General features: G+C 37.5%; 2 protein-coding genes across 3 annotated transcripts; both read right to left on the bottom strand.

The window, feature by feature from the left end:
- Positions 1-1,672: 1,672 nt before the first annotated feature.
- cfl1 (cofilin 1) lies at positions 1,673-7,253 on the bottom strand. The gene is made up of 4 exons (XM_073854191.1): positions 7,094-7,253; positions 2,859-3,152; positions 2,689-2,770; positions 1,673-2,605 (listed from the first exon to the last, which is right to left on the bottom strand). The coding sequence occupies exons 1-4, from the start codon at positions 7,094-7,096 to the stop codon at positions 2,487-2,489; spliced, it is 498 nt and encodes a 165-aa protein (XP_073710292.1). The 5' UTR covers positions 7,097-7,253; the 3' UTR covers positions 1,673-2,486.
- A 1,312-nt stretch (positions 7,254-8,565) lies between these two features.
- Positions 8,566-24,067, bottom strand: atl3 (atlastin 3). 2 transcript variants are annotated; one of them, XM_073854188.1, is made up of 14 exons: positions 23,915-24,067; positions 22,556-22,783; positions 20,118-20,252; positions 18,575-18,677; positions 18,349-18,401; positions 15,896-15,952; positions 14,284-14,376; positions 14,054-14,192; positions 13,531-13,658; positions 13,386-13,442; positions 13,233-13,304; positions 10,630-10,821; positions 9,720-9,959; positions 8,566-9,642 (listed from the first exon to the last, which is right to left on the bottom strand). In XM_073854188.1, exons 2-14 carry the CDS (start codon positions 22,757-22,759, stop codon positions 9,574-9,576), a joined length of 1,542 nt encoding a protein of 513 aa, XP_073710289.1. In that variant the 5' UTR covers positions 22,760-22,783; positions 23,915-24,067; the 3' UTR covers positions 8,566-9,573. The 2 variants fall into 2 exon arrangements, with proteins under 2 accessions (XP_073710289.1, XP_073710291.1); XM_073854190.1 differs by lacking the exon at positions 23,915-24,067 and adding an exon at positions 23,448-23,470.
- Positions 24,068-25,507: the final 1,440 nt, after the last annotated feature.

Raw genomic sequence — 25,507 nt, 5'->3', positions numbered from 1 at the left:
ACCAAACGCTGCATCCACCACACTACAATGTTCATGACGTGTCTAACGTGACGACATTTGAAGTCGTAAACTTTGATACAAACATTTCGCTTACTCATTGTGTGTGTTGTTCCTAGTGGACGCCGATATATTTAAGGAAAGAGGTGCTTTCTTGTAAAATAGCATTTTTATCACTGTTTATGTTCAGTAATTTCAATTTGAAAAGGTTATCAGTCCTTAATTAAAATGCCTTATTTTTACAAATGTGATTTAATTGGTATTTAAATCTGTCTTTTGCTGCAAAAAAATCTCCACTTCAGTCACTCTTCACTCTCCTTTCTGAATAAAGGTAAAAGGCTCAACAAACATTTGGTTTGGATTTATATAAAATGAATATTGCGAACAATCAAAGGGATAGTTCAGCCAAACATGAAAATTCTGTCCATTTTCTCTCTCACACATGTTGTTACAAACCTGTATACATTTCTTTATTCTGATGAACATGAATGAAGATGTTTTAAGGATGTTTGTAACCATCATGAGCCCCATTCACTTCCATAGTAGGAAAAATGAATACTATGGAAGTGAATGTGGCTCATGAACAGTTTGGTTCCAAACATTCATCAAAATATATTTCTTTGTGTTCATCAGAACAAAGAAATGTATACAGGTTTGTAACACTATGAAAGTGAGTAAATTACAATTTTCATTTTTGGGTGAACTATGTCTTGAATCAGGGTTCCCGCACCTTTGTTAACTTCAAATTCAAGGACCTTTCAAGGACTTTCCTGGTCCAATACCCTCAAATTCAAGGACTAAATGTGGGGACACATTTCAAGTGAGAGCAAGGTTACATTGTGTTACCTTTAAAGATACATTGTTATAGTTCCCTTTTGAGGACACCTCCAGGGCTAAGTGCGTCTGAATGTGTACATCAAATTCAACCAATGGTGAGGCTTATGACAAATACAGAGTGACGTGTTAGCAAGGAAGTATATCGCTATCTGAAATATTGCCAAAGATGGCGTTACAGGGACGCAGGAAGTATGGCAAGGGAGACGCAGCGTCTCGTTCCCTTTTCAGGAAACAAGTGTTACATACGTAACCAAAGACATTTTCATGTGTCAAACACAACTATGCAAAAAAGCATTTTGGTACGAATCAACTTTCGCATACAGAAGATGCATTTAAAGCAGATAGTTAGCACGTGCGCTTAAAAAGTCTTGAATTTTTATGATATCATCCTACACTACATAGGGAATATGGATTTTTTCCCAGAAAACTTCTTGCATAAAATAGATTCAAGCACTTTCATGGCCTGTACCCATGCATGTATATTTTTCAAAAACTTCCCAGGGCCATGAATTTTTTCCCCCCAGGTTCACAAACTTTCAAGTACCCGTGAGAACCCTGCTTAAAGGAGTATCCCACTTTAAAGATGGGGCCATTTACTTACCATAGTAGGAAAAACATTACTATGGTAAGTCAATGGACTCCATCTTTAAAGTGGACTACTCCTTTAAATGCATTTAACCATGCCGTACCCTTACAACAGCAGCAAATGCAGAGTATCCACACAATTTTGAGAAATTAAAATATTTAAAGCATCAGTATACATGTGGATCAGAAACAAAAAGGCCAATTTTGATCTAAAGCCAAACACACAAAAAACGAATCACACAGTAAACACGGCAGAGTTGTTTAGTGCTTTTTTATTAGAGATAAGGAGACGATACAAAACATCCACTGACCAATATCCATCAAAGCTCTGTACACAGGCTGCACAAATATATCGCTCCCCATCTAACCTCATCCATGACTCACTCAATCCAATTCATCCACAGACTGCTTACCCTCTAGGTCCCAGATTTTACAGGTTTCAAGGAATGTTTTTTATTTTGACACCAGTGCCATGGTTTTGAATTACATTTGGTAATATATTAACTGGATGGAATTTAATTAAAACAACTTGTGATCTCAAAATAAAACAGGGGGGGTAACTGCCTTCCAAGAATGGTCCAATACATTGTGATTTTTGAAGTCAATTGTTTTGTACTACACCTAGACTCAACGACAGACACATACTTAGAAAAGTCAACTGTAAGTTTGGCAAAAAAAAAAAACTGTAATTGCAGAACAAACAGTATGTTGCAGGAACAAATAGCTGAATTGTAACGAAAGCCGTCTTACTCCTTTCTTTCAACAATCTAATGGAATTCATACAGAACGAAAACCTGTCCATACACATTTACAGTTATATTACTTTATGTTTTTTAATAATCATCCTTCACTTATGTCTTAAGATCTTTATTCACTTTTGTTCATTTTACGTGTGAACTGGAATGACAGCCTACATATCCTTCAGTATGCATGGAGTTTGGATACTGTCACTTTTGCCCAACCCTCCCCACCCACGTTAACCCACCCTGTGGCCCCACAACAGTCGTGCTGACCCATCTGCCCCACCCATGTCGGAATGAACAGCTAACCCCTGAAATGTGTAGCCCTCAATCGCACAGAGGCACCCCCTCGAGAGAAACCACTGACGAGCCGCCAAGCTTTTCGGCAAGGGTCTTTCGGTCCTTGATATCTTCCAAACCGTTCACTTGCCACTCGTGCTTGATGCCTACGAAAAACAAACAAAAATGTTACAACTAAACCTTCCCTGCAATTAGATAAGGCAAAAAAAACATTGATGAACAACATTACCTGTGAACTTCTTCTTGATGGCATCCTTGGAACTGGCGTAGATCATCTTGCTTTTTAGTGGGGCATTTTCTGGGGCCCAGAACAACATAAGAAAGGACAAGTCAATGCAGTACTATACTTTTCTAGCAGTACAAACTGAAGTGAACAAACTAATCAATAATTTACCAGAAAATAAAAACCAGGTCTTCCTTCTTGGTCTCTTTAGTCTCATATGTGGCATCATACAGAGCATAGCGGCAGTCATTTGGAGGAAGCATTTTGACAAACTTGAGGTAGGGATCTCCTTCATCACCCTGCAGGATCTCGTTGCCCTCCTCCATGACGATCTTCTTTTTGTCGTCGCTCAGGCAGAAGAGAACAGCCTTCTTCCTATTCCTCTTCTCCTCCTCGCAGGCATTAGCCTTGCGGACCTTCATCTCATTGAAGATCGTCAACACACTCTCTTCCACTGTAACTCCGGAGGCCTGCAAGTGCAAAATTGCAAACAAAATAAGGGTCACGTGGACTAATAGTGGTTCCTTTTGAAAATAGGAAAGTGAGTGAATATGAATAGGGTTCTGCAACAAATTCTTTTCTGTTCTTGTTACAACGACTGCCATTTTGACAAAAGTAGACTGAACTCAAAACTAGAGAGACGGGGGGTTTTGCAATGTAAGAGCTACCGGCAATAAGCCACCAGAAACCATGACACAGGAGAAACAGGCCTATATCTTTTAAGTATAGAAGACAGGGAATCGAAACTGAATAGAATTGAAGAATTGAAACTATTATGGACGGGAAATGATTATTACAGGGACTGTTTTTTTAATAACAAAAGCAGTAGCCAAATAGGGCCTAAAATGCTCACCAAACTTGAATAAAATTGGCACTGTGTCAATCGCAAGTTGGCTGGTGACATTTTAAAAATTCTAGGCACAGCCCTAACGGATGTTGTCGACTTCATGCAATGCTGCACAAAACCATCAGTGATTACTACATCAAGGCATAAGGAAAACAAGTCGAGAATTGTGCTTATGAATCGCTCTCGTGGTACTTCAATGTCATAATTTGGTTGCTCTGTGCAGCTCCACAGGAAGTTGAACTCCACCAAAACGGAAAATGACGCACCAACGTTACAAACTCACTGCAGGGCTTGGGGTTTGAATTGATAAATTATGAAAGACTGGCTTGTATGTAAATACAGACACATGAGGATGAAATGAACCGTATGAATAGGTGTAAAAAAAGATTAACGAAAAGGCCTATCAACATAGCTAGCATAATTTTACAACTACCAATAAATATTTTACAGCATTTATTACTCGTTAGATGATATAAATGTTAGTTAATCATTGTCTGTTCAAATTAGTTTATGGGCATCAACTAATGTTTGAATATCAAAATTAAGATTAATATAATCTGTAAAAAAGCATTATTTATCAGTTCATGTTAACTAACGTAGCTAACTAATGCTAACACAATAGCTTATTGCATAATGTTACTTAATATATGTTTAGGTAGTGCAGCAGATTAACTCATGGTCAGTAAAAAATATTTATAAATCAAGTCACCTGCCACAGGTGTGGCAAAAAGTAACCAAAGACAAGATAAGCTGGACAAGGCACAATATTTCCTTTTCAAAGCACCTCATACAAATTGAAGGAAAGTTGGACACTTCCTCATTAGGCCTGTGATGAAATCTGCTTTACTGAGGGAACGCTGTACATTTACATAGACTGAAGAGGTATAACAATATTCACTGAACGTAAGCAGATAACAAAAGCTAGCTTCTCCACATAAAACAGGTCAAGTCGAAGACCATTTGAGCCATAGACAGTATATAATTAGTAAAAGGCAGGCATCTACTACACCGATCCAGTTACTTTCGATCATGGGCAAGGGACACAATGATTCTTTTGTGAATATCAAACAGTCTGTCACAACAGCACCAGAAGTCTATTCAGGTCCTCTGATTATCATTATAATACACAGACTTCACATTTCTCTATGGAAAATTACCCTAGTGTCAATACACAGTATATATTATAACATGCAATGTAAAACAAAGAATTCCACTCTAAAAGAAAGAAAAGTTACATTTACATTTTTCTACATTAAATAATAAAGAGCATTTTGTAAAGACAACCTTCATAGCTTTAAAGGGACAGTACACCCAAAAATGAAAAATCTGTCATCATTTACTCTCCTTCATGCTCTTCTAAACCTGTAAAAGTTTCTTTATTGTGTTGAAGACACAAGATGATATTTTGATAAATGACAACAACCACACAGTTGATGGTACCCATTGACTTCCATAGTATGTGTTTTTCTAAAGTGAAATGATGACAAATCAACTTTTGATGCACAGGCACGTTCCCAATTAATTAGATACTGCCCATCCAGCTCCCAAATGATCAGAGAATATTATCAAGACACACGTAAGCTATAAGTGGACACAAAATGCAGCATCATACCCGCATAACTACTACAGGTTGTAAGAGGTGAAAAGAATCACCGACACACAAAAATGTAAGCGTGTATGTATGCGATGAAGGGTGGAAACAGGTATACTTCTGGTGTGAATGACATTCCAGACGGGAACAGGAATACGTCAGACCACTCTTTACATAACATGGACAAATATGGAGAAAATGGGCCCAAGAGGAAGGATTTTTACTTGTGCATTGAGCTAATAAACATTGCGACAGATTTTTAAAATCTAAATTCAAGTCCACTATAGGTAGCTAAATTTAAAAACAGCCATTTATTCAAATAACTGCAAATTCTGACGTCTGTAAGTATGTTAACACATGTGTTAATCCACAATCTCATGTCATAAAAATACCAAAGGACGAAATAAAGTCCAAAGTGTAAATACAAAGGCACTAACACAACGAGTGAATCATCCACGTTCACAGTGAACAGACGAGTGAAACCAGACAGACGCACAAAAGTATAGGGATACCGGAAATGAAACTTCTTAGCCCTCGGATGTGGTTTTTAAAAAGCTGTTAAAAAACCGTGCCTCACACAAAAGATGTTAACTACACTTGTTGCTTATGACGCTCCATTTTGTTCTCGCCTACTGACGATTAAAATCCTGAGACTGTTCATACCGGAACCGGCATTTCCTTCAGCCTACATGCATGTGGTATGACCGAGCTGAACAGCATTTTTCTCCTACAACTTGTCTACAGACATACGTTTGTAAAAATAGCAGGGTCCAAGATAAAAAACAAAACAGCAGAGCCCAGTCTCTTCTACGCAACATCTACATGCGCTAACTTACCTGCAATAACAAAGGCACGAGAAAAGTCGTGCGTATATACACACACCCAAAAAAACTGTATTGATCAAAATGGTCATAATACCAACACTATGAATGTATCAATTTAAAAAGTACGTTAAGAAAACAACGTTAAAACGCACTACGTGACGATTCGTTAGCTAGGTCTAACCAGGAAGAGTCGGCTCGTGCACACACTGCCTGACACGCAAATGCTTAGATAACGGTTTTAAAAAGGTTCCTCCTTTCATTGCGCTTTTAATTAAAACGTCACTTCTGAAATCGAGGGCCAAACGATACATATCAATCTAATAAATGTTTTTAGCGAATTTCCAAATTTTTAAATAACCAAGGCCATCTGTGCATCAAGAATTAGGGTGGGGCCACGATTGCAGTGTCCATGCATGTGTCCTGCCGAACCGCGAAGTTAATACGTTTTCACTGAATTAAGAAATTAATATCGAATCCTTTGGTATTAAGAGGGCACGGTATTTTTTACACGTGCCCGCAGCCTCACTATTGCGGCAGATGTGAGCGATGCTATTTTCATGATGCCGCGAATCAGACAAAGGGCAGAGACGGACAAGCAATTCATCCGGACGCAAAAACATCGTTTAATACACACACACGGCCAGCGGTCAAAATTTTGTTCCCGTCTTTCTTCATTCTCAATCCGATTTAGTAGATTTATGAAGCGATGGGGCCTGCGGTCAGTATGTGACCACAGCACAGAAAGGCCCTTCCTGGGCCTGAGATCACGGAAATAAAGGGGCTGAGCGGCGAAATGGCGCCAGTTGTTTTAGGGCTAAATCTCGATGCATCCGTAAAACTTTAAGCGACGCACACAGATCAAATAATCAAGAATAATTTCGAGAACAATTACATCCATTAAAAAGTACGCCACATTATCCCTGGCATCCGAGCAATTTTTCATTTATTGCAACGACCCGTTCCACTTGGGTCTGCAGGTTTGGTCAACAGAGCCGCCCTTTACATTCAAGAAAGACGTCAGTCGACTACCGGCGATTTTATCATATTTATTCACATAAAAACGAAAAAAAAACTCACAGTCTCGTCACAAAAATGTAACACATGTTGAAATTATGGGCAAATTCTGTAAATATTTAATTATAGACATACCATGGTTGTATCTCTGTGCTAGTCGGCGTCTGGATAGGAATTGAATGAGCTGTGATGCAGTCCTCCGGTCTCGCACACTTGATACAACGCACGGACGCGCCCTTTTTGCGCGTGGCCGTGAGACGGATGGGAGCGAGCGCCTTATGTCACGCGCTTGTTGGGGTGTTATGGGAAATGGAGTTTTGAAATCTACATAACGGTGCACCTAATATAGTAACATAAATTTAATGATGGCATATACAGTGTACAAGGTGATGGTCCCTAAAATGCCCTTTTAGCGAGTAATTTCAGGTTGCACTTACGTCAAAAGACTTTATAGTATATATTTTTCATTACATTTACAGGCACAATATTGTTTTTAATAAACATTTCTAAGAATTTAACAGTATACTTTTCATATTTTATACTTATTATAAAAATAAAACGTATGTTTACAAACACACATATTTTAAAAATCGAGTGACTACTTCAATGCCATGTGCGAATAAATAGGTTGAGGAAATTATTGTAGGGTAACATTAAAATGATAAATCTTTGTAATAACAAACCTGTTCATAATTTTATTAAAAATATATCACCCCGGGTGCAATATTAGTGATTCTCAAGGCACGCTGCTCTCCATACTCTCTAACCCTTTTGTGTGGTCTCTGCCCCTTTTTAAGGTTCGCTTAACTCGCTTCCAAATATGGAAGCAAATGGTGACATTCGTGAGCGCGCATCAGGCGAAGCCGCGCACATCAGGCGGTTCGCGACTCCGATCGCCATATAAGGAAACAAGGACATTTCAATTCAAAAGGAGAAATTCGTACATCACGCGCTAGAGGGAGTGTTGCTCAGCAGTGAGGAATGAAACAACAAAAGAGGAAAAAACTCCCGCTGACCAAATGGTATACAATACAGTCTTTATTTTCAACCTGAAGGCATTTAACTTCATTCAATATATATATGTAGTTTTTTGTGATAGAAGGCCACAATATGGCCATGAAAGCGAACGGGCCTCAAATACACAGACAAACATCATATATAAATGCTGACATCTAGTGTGCAAACGTTGACATTTTAAAACATGACAAACTGTTTATTTATCTGTATCCACTAAGACCCAACAGTTGCATGCTTAAAGCTTTAATTTTCTGAATATATAAATTGTATATAACAATAAAATTACATATAAAGGTAACAAGTTTTCCTCGTAGGTCAGTTTTGGCAAAGTCCATTGAATTGAAAATGTGAACAGACCACAGTACACATTCAAAGCCTCAAACTGAGACGCCGGTGTTGTGGAATGCAACAAAAAACAAAGACGCATTACAAACATGCCTTTGTGGCTAAAATATGCATTTTTCATGGTAAATTCTTTCTTTAAAGACTGGGTGTAGACTGTCAGTTACTCAACATACACCTTGGTAGTACCATGGTACTTTTTGTAACCATTATATTTTTCCATTTTTTATTTTTTTGACATGGCACAAAACAACTGCGAACTTTTAGATGTACCATGTTTTTTTTTAGGAAGTACTTTGGTGTATCACGTAAAAACCCTGGTATTACCCATCATATGCCACTAATGTAACCAAAGTACCACCACAGAGCTTTTTTTGAAAGGGAAGTTCACCATTATATTACACATTTGGAGTATATTAAATAATAACAAATAAAATGGAATGTTACTGTGACCATTAAAGACCACTACTAAAGCTGACTGCAAGACTACTTTAAATACAAAAAAATCAGGTGTTTACCAAAATGAAAAGGAAATATCAAACAATGGACAAACCTTTCAGGATAAGAAGACAGAGTACAATGGGTTTTCCACTGTTAAAACAGTTTGCTTTGGCTTTTCTATCAATACGTTCATAAATGTTCAGCACTAAAGGATTTTTGGATTGAATAGTATGAATGAAATCAAAGTGCAAAGACTTTATAAATTATTTACAAGATTTATCAAAGATAACATAGGAAGATATCGATGGAATGCATAGAAGGCCACAGTTTGGTATAATAAAGGTTTTGCATGGGTCACATAAGACATAGTGTAGTTACATTTTTAATACTAAACATTTTCCAAGCACAAGCTTTTATGAAGTAATGGTATATGTACAAATGTATCCCAGGCTAAAGAAAACAAACAGATAACATGTCTATAGAGTGCAAACCAGTGACCCTGACCTGCTAATGATGTTTGTAACACTACAAACGTCTTTGGCAGTACTGGAATGAACTGTAAACGTATCACTGCATTTTGTGGAAAGCCCTTGTGCTAAAATATCTGTCCCTGAAAAACTACCTGCTGGTTTGTGAATTTTGGTCGTATTTTTATTGATATTTAAAAATCTGGTTCTAAATATGTTGTCAAAATAGGTCATCATGCATTAAAAGTAGATATGTAAGCGCTTTGGTTGGAGATGTGCATTATTTTTATCTTATTGGTCACGTCTGTGCAGTTTACATCTCTGGCATTTTCGGGTTTGCCTGAGAAGCTAACTTGTTTTCTTCTGTTGTGCAGCCACCTGACCCTGGCCTCTCGTCTTGTTCAATATATCTGTGGCCTGTAAACAGTAATAAAAGTATTTGTTAATAAATGCATTTTTTATTTTTAATGTCACGTGAGGTTTTTGTATTTTACCTGTTCCAGCAACATCCCAGCAGCCTGGTCTATGGCTGTGCCTACTCCTCTGTATTGGCCAGAGTAACGAATAAAGGCCCAGGTCACCATAGCAATCATGGCCAGACCGATTACACAGTCACATACAAAGGAAATCATTCCCAGACCGATGAAGAGCAAGAGTGTTGACAGCATATACAGAAGGCAAATCAAGACAAAAAGCACCGCAGGTGTCCGGAATGCACTGAAGATATTCTTGGACTGAAAATGAATCAAGAATTAGTGAAAAATAAATTAATTACTTAACATTTTTAAGTGACAAAACATCTTATTCCACATCTCTATGGTTTTGGCTTCCTATGTCACAATTTTGTAACCAATCATATTAACAGAGTTGAATAAGTGGATAAGTAGTTTGAGCCATAGATATTATGAATACTGCATAGATGCACTGCTGCTTCTACTTCTGTGATGCTGGCACATGCTGTTCACACATGCAGTCTGAATGCTCTAACCTGTCAACATCAGCACAAAAAAAATAGTGCTGCAAATGCGCAGTTCACGTATGCATTGTGTAAAATGATTGGCAATTAGGTGTCTGAAATGTAGACATATTTATATATACCTATAGATGGTCTCACCCGACGCACAAGAGTTGTCGCAGTTACGCACCTGAACCGAATCCAGTCTGTATTTATTTATCGACCTGGCTAGTGGCTAAACTGATCTCTGAAACAAATACCTTGTCGTATAAATTCTGAGGTGGTGTAAAAGAGTGGAGGTGGGGACTAGTTTGCATATACTAAATGAGGCAAGTGTCCTACCTTCAAATTTTTTTTACATATGCTATTATTATGATGCTTAAAGATGAGGGTAAACTGATAAAATGATCGACTACTGAGGGACGTTTTGGTTTTAAAATGATGCTTACCTCATTGTGCTTACTGAAAGACACCCAAAGCTCCGCCAGCTCTGCTTCCAGCTGTTCCTGATAACGTTTACAGAAATCTCGTCCACCCATCTTCTTAGTGCTATTGAAGTTACGAAGGGCTTCTTGCAGGAAGAAACGGTGCTTTTCCTCCAATGAGTCAGGGGACACATAAGGTAGATCACCACCACAGACCTAAGTGAATTGAGTTTGAAAATGTTAATAATGACAATAAAATAAACATTTCAGAATAACATGCATTACGTAAACACATGTTAAGAAGATACACACCGTAAACATATGCTTTGCAGTCACACAAAAGGTATGTACACTTGGTAACCTCAAGTTTTTGGTTACATCTTATTTTGTCAATCCGACTGAATTTAATACTATTGAAGGTTACAACAGTTTACATGCACCCTAAAAATTCAGAGTTCCCACACCTTAGTTAACTTTAAATTCAAGGACCTTTCAAGGACTTTCCAGGTCCAATACCCTCAAATTTAAGGACTAAATGTGGGGACACATTTCAAGTGAGAGCAAGGTTACATTGTGCTACCTTTAAAGATACATTGTTACAGTTCCCTTTTGAGGGAACTCGCGCTGCGTCACTGGGGTGACACTTTGGAGACGCATCCAGGGTTAAGTGCGTCTGAATGTGTATATCAGATTCAACCAATGGTGAGGCTTAACGACAAAGACAGGGTGACGCGGGAACCAGGAGGTATATCGCTATCTGAAATATTGGTAAAGACGGCGTTACAGGGACGCAGGAAGTATGGCAAGGGAGACGCAGTGTCTCATTCCCTTCTTAGGGAACAACAGTTACATACGTAACCTGAGACGTTTTCATGTGTCAAACACAACTATGCAAAAAAGCATTTTGGTGTGAATGAACATTCGCATACAGAAGATATAAGAATTTAAAGCAAACAGTTTAGAAAGTAGGCCTAAAAAGTCTAGAATTTTTATGATATTATCCTACACTACACAGGGAATAATACGTTTTTTTTTTCCAGAAAACTTTCAGCACTTTCAATGACCTGTCTCTATGTATGTATGTTTTCAAAAACTTCCCAGGGCCTTGAATTTTTTCCCCCCAGATTCAAAAACTTTCAAGGACCCGTGGGAACCCTGAACATTGTAACCTGGTTAAAATGTTTGTTATTACATTCTACATAATCTGAAGCGAACGTCTGCGCAAGCGCACAGCCAGGGTTGCCAGATTCGCATATCAAAACCATCCCCATGGACATTCAAAACTAGCCAAAAGCATCCCATTGACTAATCACAGTCAAAATACCAATAACTAATAAAGAAAATCCTTTCATCTTTAACCCGCAGGAAAAAACAACCCACTGAGACAGTTTAAACAGTAGCCCAAAACTGAACTCCAAAAAAAGCAGAAGACTTTGCAATGCCATCCAGCGTATCTCTTATCGAGTTCACGCTTTATCTCTGGATAAATGTTGGATAAAAGAGTAAGAGAAAGTTTTATTTATATAATATAGACAATGAAAACATAATTTTCAAAAGGCACAACGCTATTTTATTGCTTTATGTAGCCTAATGTTATGAAAGTACACATGAATGGCGCTGAATGTACAGTGCGTGACCCCATTACCTTAATAACGCGTTGCCATTGCATGTGTCTATGATGACAATTTTGCGAGACGTAAATAAGAGATACATATGAGACGTGAACTTAAGCACAAAGTGTTCTGTGCATGTGCACAAGGTATTTTTGCATTCGATTGAGAAAATACTACGATTTACGCATTTACATGCATACTTTTCTCCGCATGATCACAGATCGAAGTACACCAACTCTTTCAATACGATCAATATTTGTATCGATTAAGGTGTTCCCATGAATTTTCAATATGATTGGGCCATCAATATTATTACAAACAGATTATTTGGTTGCATGTAAACGTACCTATTGTAATTTTATACTTAAGCACTAAGTAGTATAAATTAAAAGCATGTGCTTAATATATGGTTAGGATTAGGGTTGGGTTAAGGGTTAGCTGCATATAATTATGCATAATTTACTGCTATTACTACAGTAATTACATGTGCAACAAAGACACTGTAAAACAAAGTGTTAAGCAAGTTTTTATTGATCAGTTGACGCAGCCATTTAAGACCATTTAATCAAAATTATTAATCAGACTACAGCCTGATTTAAACATCTGTGCCGTACCTAGCCTGTACCCTCCATGCCGCAGGCTAAGTGCCAGTTTATTTATACTTCTGCGTCGTTGTCCGCATGTTAATTGGTGTAACCCACAGTATCAAGGCTAAAGCCAAAGAAGAAGCAGCTTGTTGTATATTGTTGGAGAAGCATCAGCAGTGATGACAACACATAGACAACGACTTTTGTTAAAGCCCAAGCTGTTAAATATGGCTCCTCAATAGCACTTGCGGTCCGTGACATTTATGCATTTTTTGTGGAGGTGCATGTTAGGGTACGCCTACACTCGATGTAGTATAAATTGGGGTTCAGAGTAACACTGTAGTGTACAGAAAACATCCATTAACCTGTTTTTATACTCTCTGTATGTGTATTGAATGTTCAACACAATTCTGAACACCATACCAACCTTCTCCATGTTCTTGTAGTACTGGTCTTTAGCTGTTGCGACAGCCGCAAGGTTATTGGCCTCTGCTGTAGCCTGAATGAGTAAAATGTAACATTTTGAGAGAACTTTACAAATAACTGTCAAATGTTAAATATATCGTATAATAAGGTTTACCTCTAACATAGATTTGGGGTGTGGAAGGTCCTCTCCCTGATATATCTTGATATATGCCTGACAGATTAGAAAAACAAAAATGTTGTTGCTAAAAATCTTGCTAACAAACATGAGACCAACGTTGAAAGACCAGGTATGTGCTCACCTTAAAAAATTCCAGCAGGCCTCTGCAGGTCACCTGATTTCCATTGATCTCCTTCACAGCCAGTTCATTAGGCTCCAGCAGATGTGTAATAAGAGCTCGCAACTCATCCTTAAACTCTGGAGCCACATCTAAAAGTCAAAAATGAAGAGATATGCATTCAGAAAGCTAAATACAAGTAAACACAACAAATGAAATGCACTGCTAATGGAGATAAGGGCATGAAGTAGAACATGTGTCAGGATATGGATATGTTTTTTGTGTGTATGTACTGTAATGCAAGTAATTCTGTCTACTCACAACACATTACAAAAAAAAAACTTCTTCAAAAGCCCCTATAGATCACTACAAAAATGCTGACGTGACAAATCACAAAAATTTAAATGTGGCCCCTATTTGTGCAAAATGTTTTGAGATTCAAATCACTGTGCTTTACTATGCCCAACCTCTGCTGTCACGCCCAACTTTAGGCCGAACGGAGAATGGTGTAGAGCGTGAATATTAAAACATAAATGCTGACGAATACCACACAGTTGTCCTTTGAAAGCAGGGCTTGTTGCCACCTTTAGGCCAGGGTGTGGTAGGAGAAAACAGGATATGGAGGTGAAACAGGAATGAATGTGCTCTCTCACTGTCTGGATCTCCGCATGCTGAGACGGTTTCACCTGAACATCACCACACAAACACACAGGTGTAAATTTACTACACACTTAACAGAAACACCACAAGAAACTAAAGTCATGCTCAATCACATACTTGCAGACGTTTGTCAAGGAAATTACTTCCTCCTTTGAACCCGTATTTGTATTCGTATGGGAAACTCCAATCTCTGACCAGGAACATAAGTGACTGTTGGGATAGAAATTAATCTCCTTACTTATTTCTTAGATACAGTTTGTCTACTGATACAACTTAATACTGAAGTATTATAGCCTTTTATATCCAATAAGGATGTTTGGATATGGCAAGACATGATAGCCACAAAGTTTTATAGGACCAACCTGCTAGGCATCGTCGTCGACGAAGTAACCTACAATTAACTAGAAATGGTAAGTGGCATTTATAAATATCATATTGTCATTATGTCTGTACTGTGGTTGTCACAGTGCCACTAAGTTTGTTGCTTTTTAATACAATATACAGCTACCGGTTTAGTTGCATAGCTTTCAGCTGTTTGCACACATACTTGATCAAAGTTGTTTACGTTTGAATTTATGTCGCTCTACATACGTCATGTGGTATAATTGAAACGATTGGCTATGAGCTATGTACAGACGCATTTGATAAACATTCGTAGCGCCCAATATACGGCTCTTGACATTTGTAAACCACGCCTCAAGTACGAGAAAATGACCGTATGGTTCCCAGACCACATCTCTATGAGACTGGTCTGGTGTTAGCCAGGCTAGAAGTATTATGTATTATATAAAAGTTACAATGTAAAGATAATAAGAGTCTGTAAATATTCTAATTAAAAACATTTATAATAAGTGTAAATGATAATAAAAAAAAATTGTATTTACATACTTTTCTGAAAATGCCTCAATGTTAACACAAAGTTTTAGACGGGTATTGTATTCTTTGAATAAACTTTGTGCCATGTAAATACTATGATATATTAATGGCAATTATTAGATAGCACTAACCATGCTATTAAATCTTATACCACAGCTCTTTTATAGTATCACAACTGAGCTTTAAGGGCCTGAAGATATAAAATAATTTGCACAATTGCCAAGTTAAAACCGCAAAGTATAAAATACAAATAAGGGCACGTGTCACTACAGATAAAAACAGATGTCAACTTGTTTAAGCGATGTCATTAGTGCCTTTCACACATACAGTCTTTACTGGTAAATTACTGGTAAATTGCAGTTAACAGATCATGTGTAGACAGAATCCTTCTAGATAAATCAGTGCTACTCAATTACCCAGTAAGAGAGGTCGTAAGATTGCCAGTAGTTTATCACAGTGGAGGAGGGGCGGGACATTACCACAGCAGCCAATCGGCTCGCAGCTGAAGTATCACAGCTAACAAAGCGCTCAGCTGAAGAAAGCTGGCACTCAGCTGAAAAACAGCTGGCATTCAGCGTCCTCAAGGCGTTTTCAGCCGCGTTTAAAAGTTTTGGTGTGTCCAGCCCCTTACCACGCCAACAAACAACACAATATGGACCGTGGATATGAAGTCATAACACGCAATTGTTAACAAATACAACACTAACTGTGTGAATGATATCTTACTGGTAAAAAGACAGAACGTCACTGCATGTGTGAACAGCACATTTTTGCATTAACTGGTAAAGTCATTCTGGTAATTTACAGAAATTTCTGTGTAAATGACGCTATTATCAACAAGGTTCGTTCATACCTGAAAAGGCTTGAGAAAGATTTCATCCATTGCCAGTCGGCCATACTCTGTAAACAGCTATAGACAAAAAAAAAATGACACATTGTCATACACAGTTATAGAACAATTAAATGCAAAATATAAATCTATAATATAGGTACACGGTAGGTACTTTAAAATGAAGAAGACATTTCATTACACGGCTTATTGGAATGTTTGAGTCTGATTGTCCAGTCACAACATTTGCAGGTTTGTTATTCCCATAATAACTGCTTAAAACGAACACACACGGTACTGCTGCAAATTATTTTGACAGGTACAGTTTAATTTTACACAAAGATTAAATATAAATATGTATATTAATAACATATGACATTATATTTACAAACAATTAAACCAAATCTGAACGTCTTATCCTAAAAACCAAAAATAAATAGGCTTTCCTTGCAAAATGTCTGCATTAACAAAAAATATTTTGAAGCAATATTTAATGTTCCTTGCCTTACTTATGAGGTAAATAGCCATGTAACAAGTGGGATAATGTACAGGTATGTACTTAAATCATGTATATTCAAATGAAATGATTTTTAGGAAAGGTGTTGGTTTAAAAATATTTTGCGACATTAAGTGACATTTTTACATTTCTCTGTAAAGATTAAATAAAAGAAAATAATTTGACTTAATTTAGCTTTATCCAATTTAATTACAATTACTTTAGATGTCATTTCACTAAATACTGTGTATGGACTCAATTAATAGATGGGTGTAATAGATCAATTATATATAATTGAATACTGGATTTAACATCAAAATTTGAAGTCTATGGTTAAAATGCATGTTTTTTATGTATCCTTCTTACTTTAAATACTTTGGTGAATATTGGCAACACTCTAGTGTAGTTTCCAATTGTCACTATTAACTTGTTGGTTAGCAGCATTAATATTACTGAGATATTGCCTGTGTATTAGTACTTAAAAATCACATATTAATGCTTCTGCAAAACCTTATTCTACATCCTTGATCCTTTGATTTAATTTAATTTTCAAAAAATGTTTTATTCTCAACAGTTCAAGTCTGTACTATCGGGTTGCTTTAAAACATTTGATGAAACTGAAATTTAAGATAAAAGACAAAATATCTTTGCAGTTACATATTATCAAAGTCACTGTCACGTATGTAAGGGATAATGTAGAGGCAGCCGGTAGTTATTGGGAAATAAGCCCTGACAATGTGATCAGGACCCGACGCGAAGCGGAGGGTCTTGTATCACACTGAAGGGGCTTATTTCCCAATAACTACCGGCTGCCTCTACATTATCCCGCTTATTACACGGCTACTTGCCACATAAGAAAAAAAACTGGACATGAATATGAATTTTAAACATTTTATTGGCATATTTGTTTTAAATTAACATTTTTATCCTTCCGCGAAACTTTGCACAGATGCATAAAATGATCGTAATACCTTATTAAGATCCGCTGCTTCATACTTGTCTGTCTCTAGCCAGTCTTTGAGCAGTTTTAATCCCCATTCTGTATTTTTGTGTGTGATGGCTTCGTAGCTGTCATGCTCTATTTTGTCAAGTTCAGTCTCAGTAAACTGTCTGTGTCTTGTCGTGGTTGTCCAGTGTTTGTCACAAGATGGCGCCAAACAGACAGTAATCTTTATTGATCTTTATTGGCGCGGAGCGATTTTACTCGTGCAAGTAGTCCGGCTATGCGTTATTAATTTGGAGCGGTTATTATTTGAAAAGAACTAACCTGCAAATGTCTCAACTGACCAATCAGAATCAAGCATTCCAGAGAGCCGTGTAATAAATTTACTTAAACAAGTGTAACACAAAAATCTATCTTGTTGTGTTGTGTTACTTTAAACCCACATGTGTGTTACTTCCGTCTCAGCTGACAGGGTCAAAAGTAACAATGTGCTACTTATGTTCAAAGTGAAATTATACTGAAGTCATTTTACATTTGTTCAAAATTCCACCTGGTAATGATAGAGCACACTGCTCTCCCCTAATTAAATACTTTTCGGAGAGAATAATTTGTAGAGTAATCTAATTACATGATTGAAGATGTAATTAGTAACTAGTAATTAATTATTTTTTTGAGTAACTTATCCAACACTGCCAGCAAGTAGTAAACAAACAGATAAGGTGCCTTTGCTTTCATTTACATTCTGCTGGCTGTTAGAATCAAACCGTAACCTGAAGCTCACCAAGCCCAACTCTCTAACCATTAGGCCCAACTGCCCCACCGAATATGAAAAGTAGACTGCCACCATTAGGGTGATTCACATATACAAATATTGTGGCTATATAAAGACTTCCCACAATCCACATCACTAAATGCCTTTCATTAGTAAAAGCAAGTTTCAGGTATGGGATTCTGTGGGAAAGTATTTCTGTAGTGCTAAAATGCACAAAGGAAAGTCGACCTATAAAGTGTTTCATCGATTGTTGTGATTAAACAAACCTGAAGTTGTTGTAGATCATCTTCCTGAATATTCTGTGATAGGTTATAAATCTACAAAAAAAGCATAATGTTAAGAGAGGGTGGGTGAAGGAAACTGTGTTGCACTATTTCCATGGTATCCCTGCATCAATAATAAAAAATACATTAAAACAAACTTAAAAATTAAATAAGTAAACGTATTATGTTATTTCCAGCCGATCTGGTAGGCAAATGGAAAAAGAAATCTGGACAGAGCTGGTCATGGTGCTGAGGGCAAAAATAGTGGCACAATCTTTTACAGTCGATTGAGAATCAAATGCTCCTTGTGTGTCCATTAAAACCACTGCAACCTCACAAGAAAAAAATGCTTTATTTCAAAAAGTAACCACAAACATGATTCAAGTATCAGAGTGTCTTAATGGTTTCTTTATGCACGTTATGCAACAAGCCAGAATTACCCACGACAAAACCTTGGCAGGAAATGATGTCATCCCATCACATAGTGGTTACCATAAATCTGACATACAAGGGCTTGCATATTGCTAACTAGACAAAAACCTCAGATTAACAATTCAGTTCATAATGCAACTGTCATTTGTAGAACCAATGAATACTTTTTATTCAGTTCCTATTTACACATCAGGAGCTCAGATGCAAAAGCAGCTAAAAGCCACCTCTGTCAAAATTGAGAAAATGATTTTAACCCAATGCTCTCAGCAGGTATTATAAATGAATCAAATACTTTTGCTTCAATTCTGCTTCATCCCGGCCTTAGGCCATTCAGAAATACAGAATTTATTAAGAGTGATGAAAATGCTCATTTACAAGAAAACATGTCGGCACTAAGAGGGTTTTGACAATATTTTAATGGCTACAAAGTGCAGTTAATTCTAAGTGTCTAAATACTATAGCACGCTGTTTCTGCTAATTTCATGTTAATCTTGAGTAGCTATAGAGTAGAGTAGTATTACATCCATCATATTTCCAAAAAGGCTTCGTTTTATCAGATTTATAAAAGACAGATCTGTGATAGCAATTAAAAAAAAAAAAAAACACAACCGCCTTGGGGTGTGCTGTGGGAGGAGCGAGTCACGAGCAAACACACACATAAACCCACTATCTCTGGAAAACGTATGATTCACTACATGTTCGTTAAACAACACATTAAACAACACGAACGCAAAACTCTGCTGCTACCCTGCCTCGTAAGATGTACCGTATTTTCCGGACTATAAGTCACTCCGGAGTATAATTCGCATCAGTCAAAAAATGCATCATGAAGAGGAAAAAACATATATAAGTCGCACTGGACTATAAGTCACATTTATTTAGAAAATTATTATTCTTTTGGGGGACATTTTGTTTGTTAAGTCTTTCTCCGATGTCTTTAAGTTAATGTTTCAGTTAACAGTTTTTTTCAGGGGTAGGCTACAGGAGCAACATATAGCGCCCTCTCATGGCTGTAGACAGTAATGTTTTCCTTTGGTTCATGTTAGTCAGTATGAATTAATTTTGACATATAAGTCGCACCTGACTATAAGTCGCAGGACCAACCAAAATATGAAAAAAGTGCGCCTTATAGTCCAGAAAATACGGTACCCATGTTCGAGAAAAACTTTCCGAAACTTGTACGAACCCTGGCAAAGTGCATTCGGCACAGAAATACTCTCAAACATCCAACTGCTTTTTTGACACTTTGCCTATGTTTAGCATGAGGAACATCCCCCTGCCCTTTAAGGCCATTATATCTGGAAAATTAGTGATTTTTTTTGGTATCCAGTGGTTCTTACCTCACTTCCATCTTTTTTCTCCACAACAAAGACTTCACTCCATAGCTGGATGCCAGTGGTCTCTGGTTCTGAGCCTCCTCTCCATGAGAATCCTGTCAGGGGCTCATTCTCCTGTCCAAGCCAGTCCTCACCAGGCTGATGGGGACAAAATAACAAAAGTTGTACAATTTTACCGCACTGCTTTTACTGACTAGCTAGCCTCCAAAAAAGAAACTTAAAGGCAGAGTGATTTCTAAAAAAACGCTTTGGAAAGGGAGTCGGGTCGACTACCAAAACACACTTGTAGCCAATAAGCAGTAAAGTGTGTGTTAGAGGTCTTCATGGGTCCACTTAGATCCAAAAATCCGGCGTCCAACCCGAGCCTAAAAGTTCGGGTCTAAAGGTTTCACATGCGCCTCGGACACGGGTTGGGTACAACAATAGTGGCATCGGGTCTCAGGTAATTTAAAATGAGTGTGTTTTTGCTGAACAGACCCGAGAAGACCCGATCTCTCTCGCGTGTGTGCGTCAACTTCTCATCTGTTTGCCAACCGCGCTTGCGACATTGTGCGGTCGTTGAGACTAGTGCTGCACAATTAATCGCATCGCAATCCCAATCGCGATGTCAGCCTGTGCGATTATATGAAAGCAAAATGTTGCAATTGTATTAAATAAATAAATGTGTGGACTTGTTAACACAAACTTTCTGATAACAGTTTGATGATTTTCCTTGCTGTTTAAAAAAAATAAAGAAAAACGAACAAAAAAGGCAGTGCACGTGTGGCATGCACGTGTATGGTGTGCGTCGTCACTTATACCAGAGCGAAGATGGATGCAGAGGAGGTTGACAGTGATCTGGTAGCTAAAAACAACCTCTACGTCTGTTGTATGGCGGTATTTTGAATTTAGGATTACTGACACTGAGCAGTTGCTACATCACGTGGCAATACGAAAACATTTCTAGTTTTACAAATACACATTTTAGCTAAACTGTGTGTGGATTTTCCTTAAAACCCATCAAGTTGACTCATGATACCATTTAGTATAATCCAATCGCACATCGCAATATTAGCATCAATAACCGCAAATTACCCAAATCGTGCAGCCCTAGTTGAGACAGATGTCAGTCAATTTTAAATGTACATTTTAGCAGTTACCTTGGTGTCGTCGTCAGATAACAAAGTAAAACAAATGGAGCAGCTCGCCAAATTGGTTGCGAGGTCACCTGAGTTTCTTTCTGTCTGAGTGACAGCTGCGTATGGGCCTGCAGAATGCACACACGTCAGTGCCGTTTTCATTCGAGTCCAGTCTGGTTAAAAAAAATTGCCACTAGTTTGGGTCGGACTTGGGTCTAATTTTCTCGGGTTTGTCTCGGGTTGGGTCTTTCTTTTAAAAAAAATTATTTCTGCACGTCGGGTTTGGATATAAAGTGATTTGGGTCATTTCGTTGGACCTGAGAAGACCTCTAGTGTGTGTCTACTAAACGACATTTTTGGTTGGGTTGCCTATGTGTGGGGCGTGTCTATCAAAAGAAGGTCTAGATTCAACTGGGTTAGGGGCGTGATTCTTTAGGTGATTTCAAATGTCAACATTGGCTTTCAGAGATCATGGACCCTGCCTTTAATAAAACTGTACATGCCAGAATGCATTCCTTCTTTATGCTTGGCGCCAGACATACAAAAACACTTGTTTATAATCATAATATTTGATAGAAAAAATGCAATGCACAACGTACTCTCAATATAACAATTGAGAGTATGTTATATTGAGTCTTGTCTAAGTAGGCTATATATGCCTACTAAGACAAGACGTCAGACTGAGAAAATAGTCTGTTTGATGACATACACTTGACCTCTATTTTGCTTTCCTGTGTTATGCTGGGAGTTCCTCTTGATTCTAAATATGTTAGTTTCTGCTGTCTCATTCTCAATAGTAATATTTCTTGGATTTGATTTGTGACGGCCCAATAAAATACAATGATATGCCGTTTGAATCCTTTTTATTTATTATTTGACTGTTTTCGCGCTGAAATAGACTATTGGTGCTCACCGACAATTGAAAAATCCAGGCATGTATTTAAAAAGGATCACGGCATAACCTGAACGTGCTGTCGGAAGCGCTGAAAGTAATTCTCCATTCCTGATTTTACTGTTGTTTGCACGATTGCGCGGCAGCGTTTTTAAATTATCTTTATTTTAGGCAGTTTATATGGCCGTTATATGATCATTAATGGGTGGGGATTAATTCTGTCACCACCGGGGATAAAAATAATCCATTAGGAGGCAGGGATATAAAGACCAGAGGGGGATAACCCCCCCATCTTCCCCCCAACAAATTGCATTCTGTAGGTAGATGTACAGTGTTTAACAATACAGCAATAAAAGAAAAAGAGAATAAAACATCCTAACAGGGCAAATTAAGCTTTCGTGTAGTGCCAATCATCATATAATCACTCTAACCTTCTTATACATGTATCGGAGCATGAAATCCAAGAGAAAACTTTTGCCTTTTCGGAAGGCACCGGCAACAGACACCACCACCACATTCTTATCGCGGACTTCAGGTGCCAAGAGAATTCGACTGAGTGCCTTTGTATCTAGTTCAAAGGAATGGTCCTCTTTGTTGACTGTCACGATTTGGACTGGCCCAGGTTCAGTCCCCATTTTATGTGTTAAACTGCAGGCTAGCTGTGGATGACAATAACAATGGCTAAGTTTTGTTAGCAGCAAAAAACAGGTCACACATTCAAGTTCAAGCAAATTAAAACATTTCTGGGAGGCATTATTGAGACACTACTGGCCCTGTTGGTCAGCAGGGCCGGGTCTGTTTGCAAATTGCAATGTGGCAAACCGGCTAAAAGGTTCTAGCTTGAATGTTGCTCATTGTTTCAATCAATCTGAGTCTGTTTTCATCTGCGAGAAAATGACTACAATCAACACACTCTTAAAAATCATCTTAAAAAAATGTGACCTTGTGTGTGAAATCCAGGTTAAAGATTAGGAGCATCCATGTTGGAATTTTATCACACTGATTTTAACCTTTGACATGATCTTATGACTTTCACAGACAGGGTTTGAGGAAAGTTGCTGTGGATGCAACAGATAAGATCTATACAGCGGAACTGTTTGTGCACAAGCATGTGTACAGGTGAAACAATACACCATGAGTAAAAAAGCAGAGGTGGAACCTATTAAAATAGTTGCGGAAGAGAAAAGATGTGCTGAAAAATGTCAGGGAATCCTTTCACAGTCAAATAATATATGTATGCATCATTTTACTTTCATAATTTGCTTTACATTACATGTTAGAAATGCTTCTGTAAAAATATGACACGTGATCATCTGAACATACCACAAACTGTCTGTGTGATCTACAGTGGCTTCACAACATTCATAAGCAAGTTTCTTTAGCGTGTTACTAAGACCAACTCCCCAACTATTTTTAGGTAAACAAAGAAAAATAATTATGAATGCAACGTAAATCTAAACCACTTATGCGGGCCGGGCATCCCTTCTATTCCTTTTACAGAATGGCTGACTTCCAAACCGCTTATGTAACTTTTTTCAAACGTGAAGCATAAGTTGTTGAGTTGTTAAAAGCTTAAAAGATGCATGGATATGATTTGTACATCAACATCAAACATGCTGCTAATATTAGACTAGCTAACGTTAGTTTAAGTTACTGTCGCCTCGCCCAAACATTAATTTTTCAATCAAACCGTTCGGAAACACAACGATACATCAAAAACAATCGTGAGTTTTTTAAAATACGTCATATTTTGCAGATTTGTTTTAAAAATATGCAATTAAAACAAATACCTTATCCGTCTGTTTTCAGTACTGACTTGCCACGGCTTCTGTTTCAGATGATGTGTGGTTTTTAGTTTCAATAAACACAACTTCGTGCGAATAAGAACTTCCCACCGAAATGAATGCTGGGAAATGTAGTATTTTGCGTAAAGAATTACCACGCTGTTTAACTGTCAGAAGGCAACAGAAGAACTACAATATCCAAGAGTGACCCACAGATCACTTTTACAAACGGGTCTGTTGAACGTGTTCACGGTCCTGTCAGAGTGCAAGGTTACAGATTTGTCATGAATGCGGAATACATTAATCAGTCTGTTGCGAAACTGCTTCGCGCACATTTTGCTATATAAATTGGAAGTAGCCTTTCGATATTATGTCAGTTCATTTACACATAAAAAAAGTAAATTACTGACAGTAATTTTTTCAGTAGAATAGTTTTAGTCGTATATTCTACTGTAGGGAGTGTCTGCTTTACCACAGTGAGTCATAGTGCTGGAAAGAAGACCAAGAGCAAGCCATTAACTCTCATAATGGAACAGCAGCTTTTTTAAACCACCAGCTTTTTTTAATGTTCTAAACCAGGGATCCAGGGCCCACTGGGGGCCCACAGACTTTCAAAGGGACTTTAAGATTATGAAAAAATAAATTTAGTCAAAACAACAACAACAAAAAACAAGATTTTTATATAACAAATATACATTTTTAATTAATTCAGGATTTGCATTGCCTTAGAATATTGTTGTGGACAATGGGGACCTTGAAATTATAAAGGTTGATGTTCAGTGGTTTAAAGTAAAATACATTTTGTTATAGCAGCACATCTTGCAGATCATTATAAAATCTTTGTTTAGTGATCCTGTATGTTAAAAGAATAATAATTGTGTATTTGCCTGTTGGCAGTTGTTAATTTTTATCCAAATAATTTATTAGTTATGGTAAATGCAATGCAGTTTTGATGCATTGAAATGCCCTTTTTACCACCACTTTTCTAACAAGACCTTTTCTCCCAATAATAGAGGAGACCACTGAAAGTCAACATTATTAATTAGGAAATATAACTAGTTTTAACAAACATGCCTTACTAAAAATTAGTGCTGGGCAAAGATTAATCGTGATTAATTGCACACAAAATAAAAGTGATTTTTGCATAATATACAGTATGTGTGTATTAACTGTCCCCACAAAGACAGGAATACCAGTAAATTTGTGACCTTGTGGGGACATTTTGAGGTCCCCATGAGGAAACAAGCTTATAAAAGAAAACAGAATAATGTTTATTGAAATAAAGGTAGCAGAAAGTTTTCTGTAATGGTTGGGGTTAGGGTTTGGGTTAGGGGAAGGGAATAGAATATACAGTTTGTAAGGTATAAAATGCATTACGTCTATGGAATGTCCCCACAAAACATGGAAACCAGAATGTGTGTGTGTGTGTGTGTGTGTGTGTGTGTGTGTGTGTGTGTGTGTGTGTGTGTGTGTGTGCATAATAATTACACACAGCACACACTGCATGCAAAAAATCACTTGCGATATTTTTAGTAGTACTTACCTACTAAAAATATTACTGGCCTGCATTTTGAGGCAAAACAAAGGCCATTGATGTAT

The sequence above is a fragment of the Misgurnus anguillicaudatus genome, chromosome 16 (genome assembly GCF_027580225.2).
Source record: "Misgurnus anguillicaudatus chromosome 16, ASM2758022v2, whole genome shotgun sequence".
In the NCBI taxonomy this organism is placed as follows: domain Eukaryota; kingdom Metazoa; phylum Chordata; class Actinopteri; order Cypriniformes; family Cobitidae; genus Misgurnus; species Misgurnus anguillicaudatus.
Note: the sequence above shows the minus strand (reverse complement) of the source record. Positions and strands in the feature narration are given on the sequence as shown.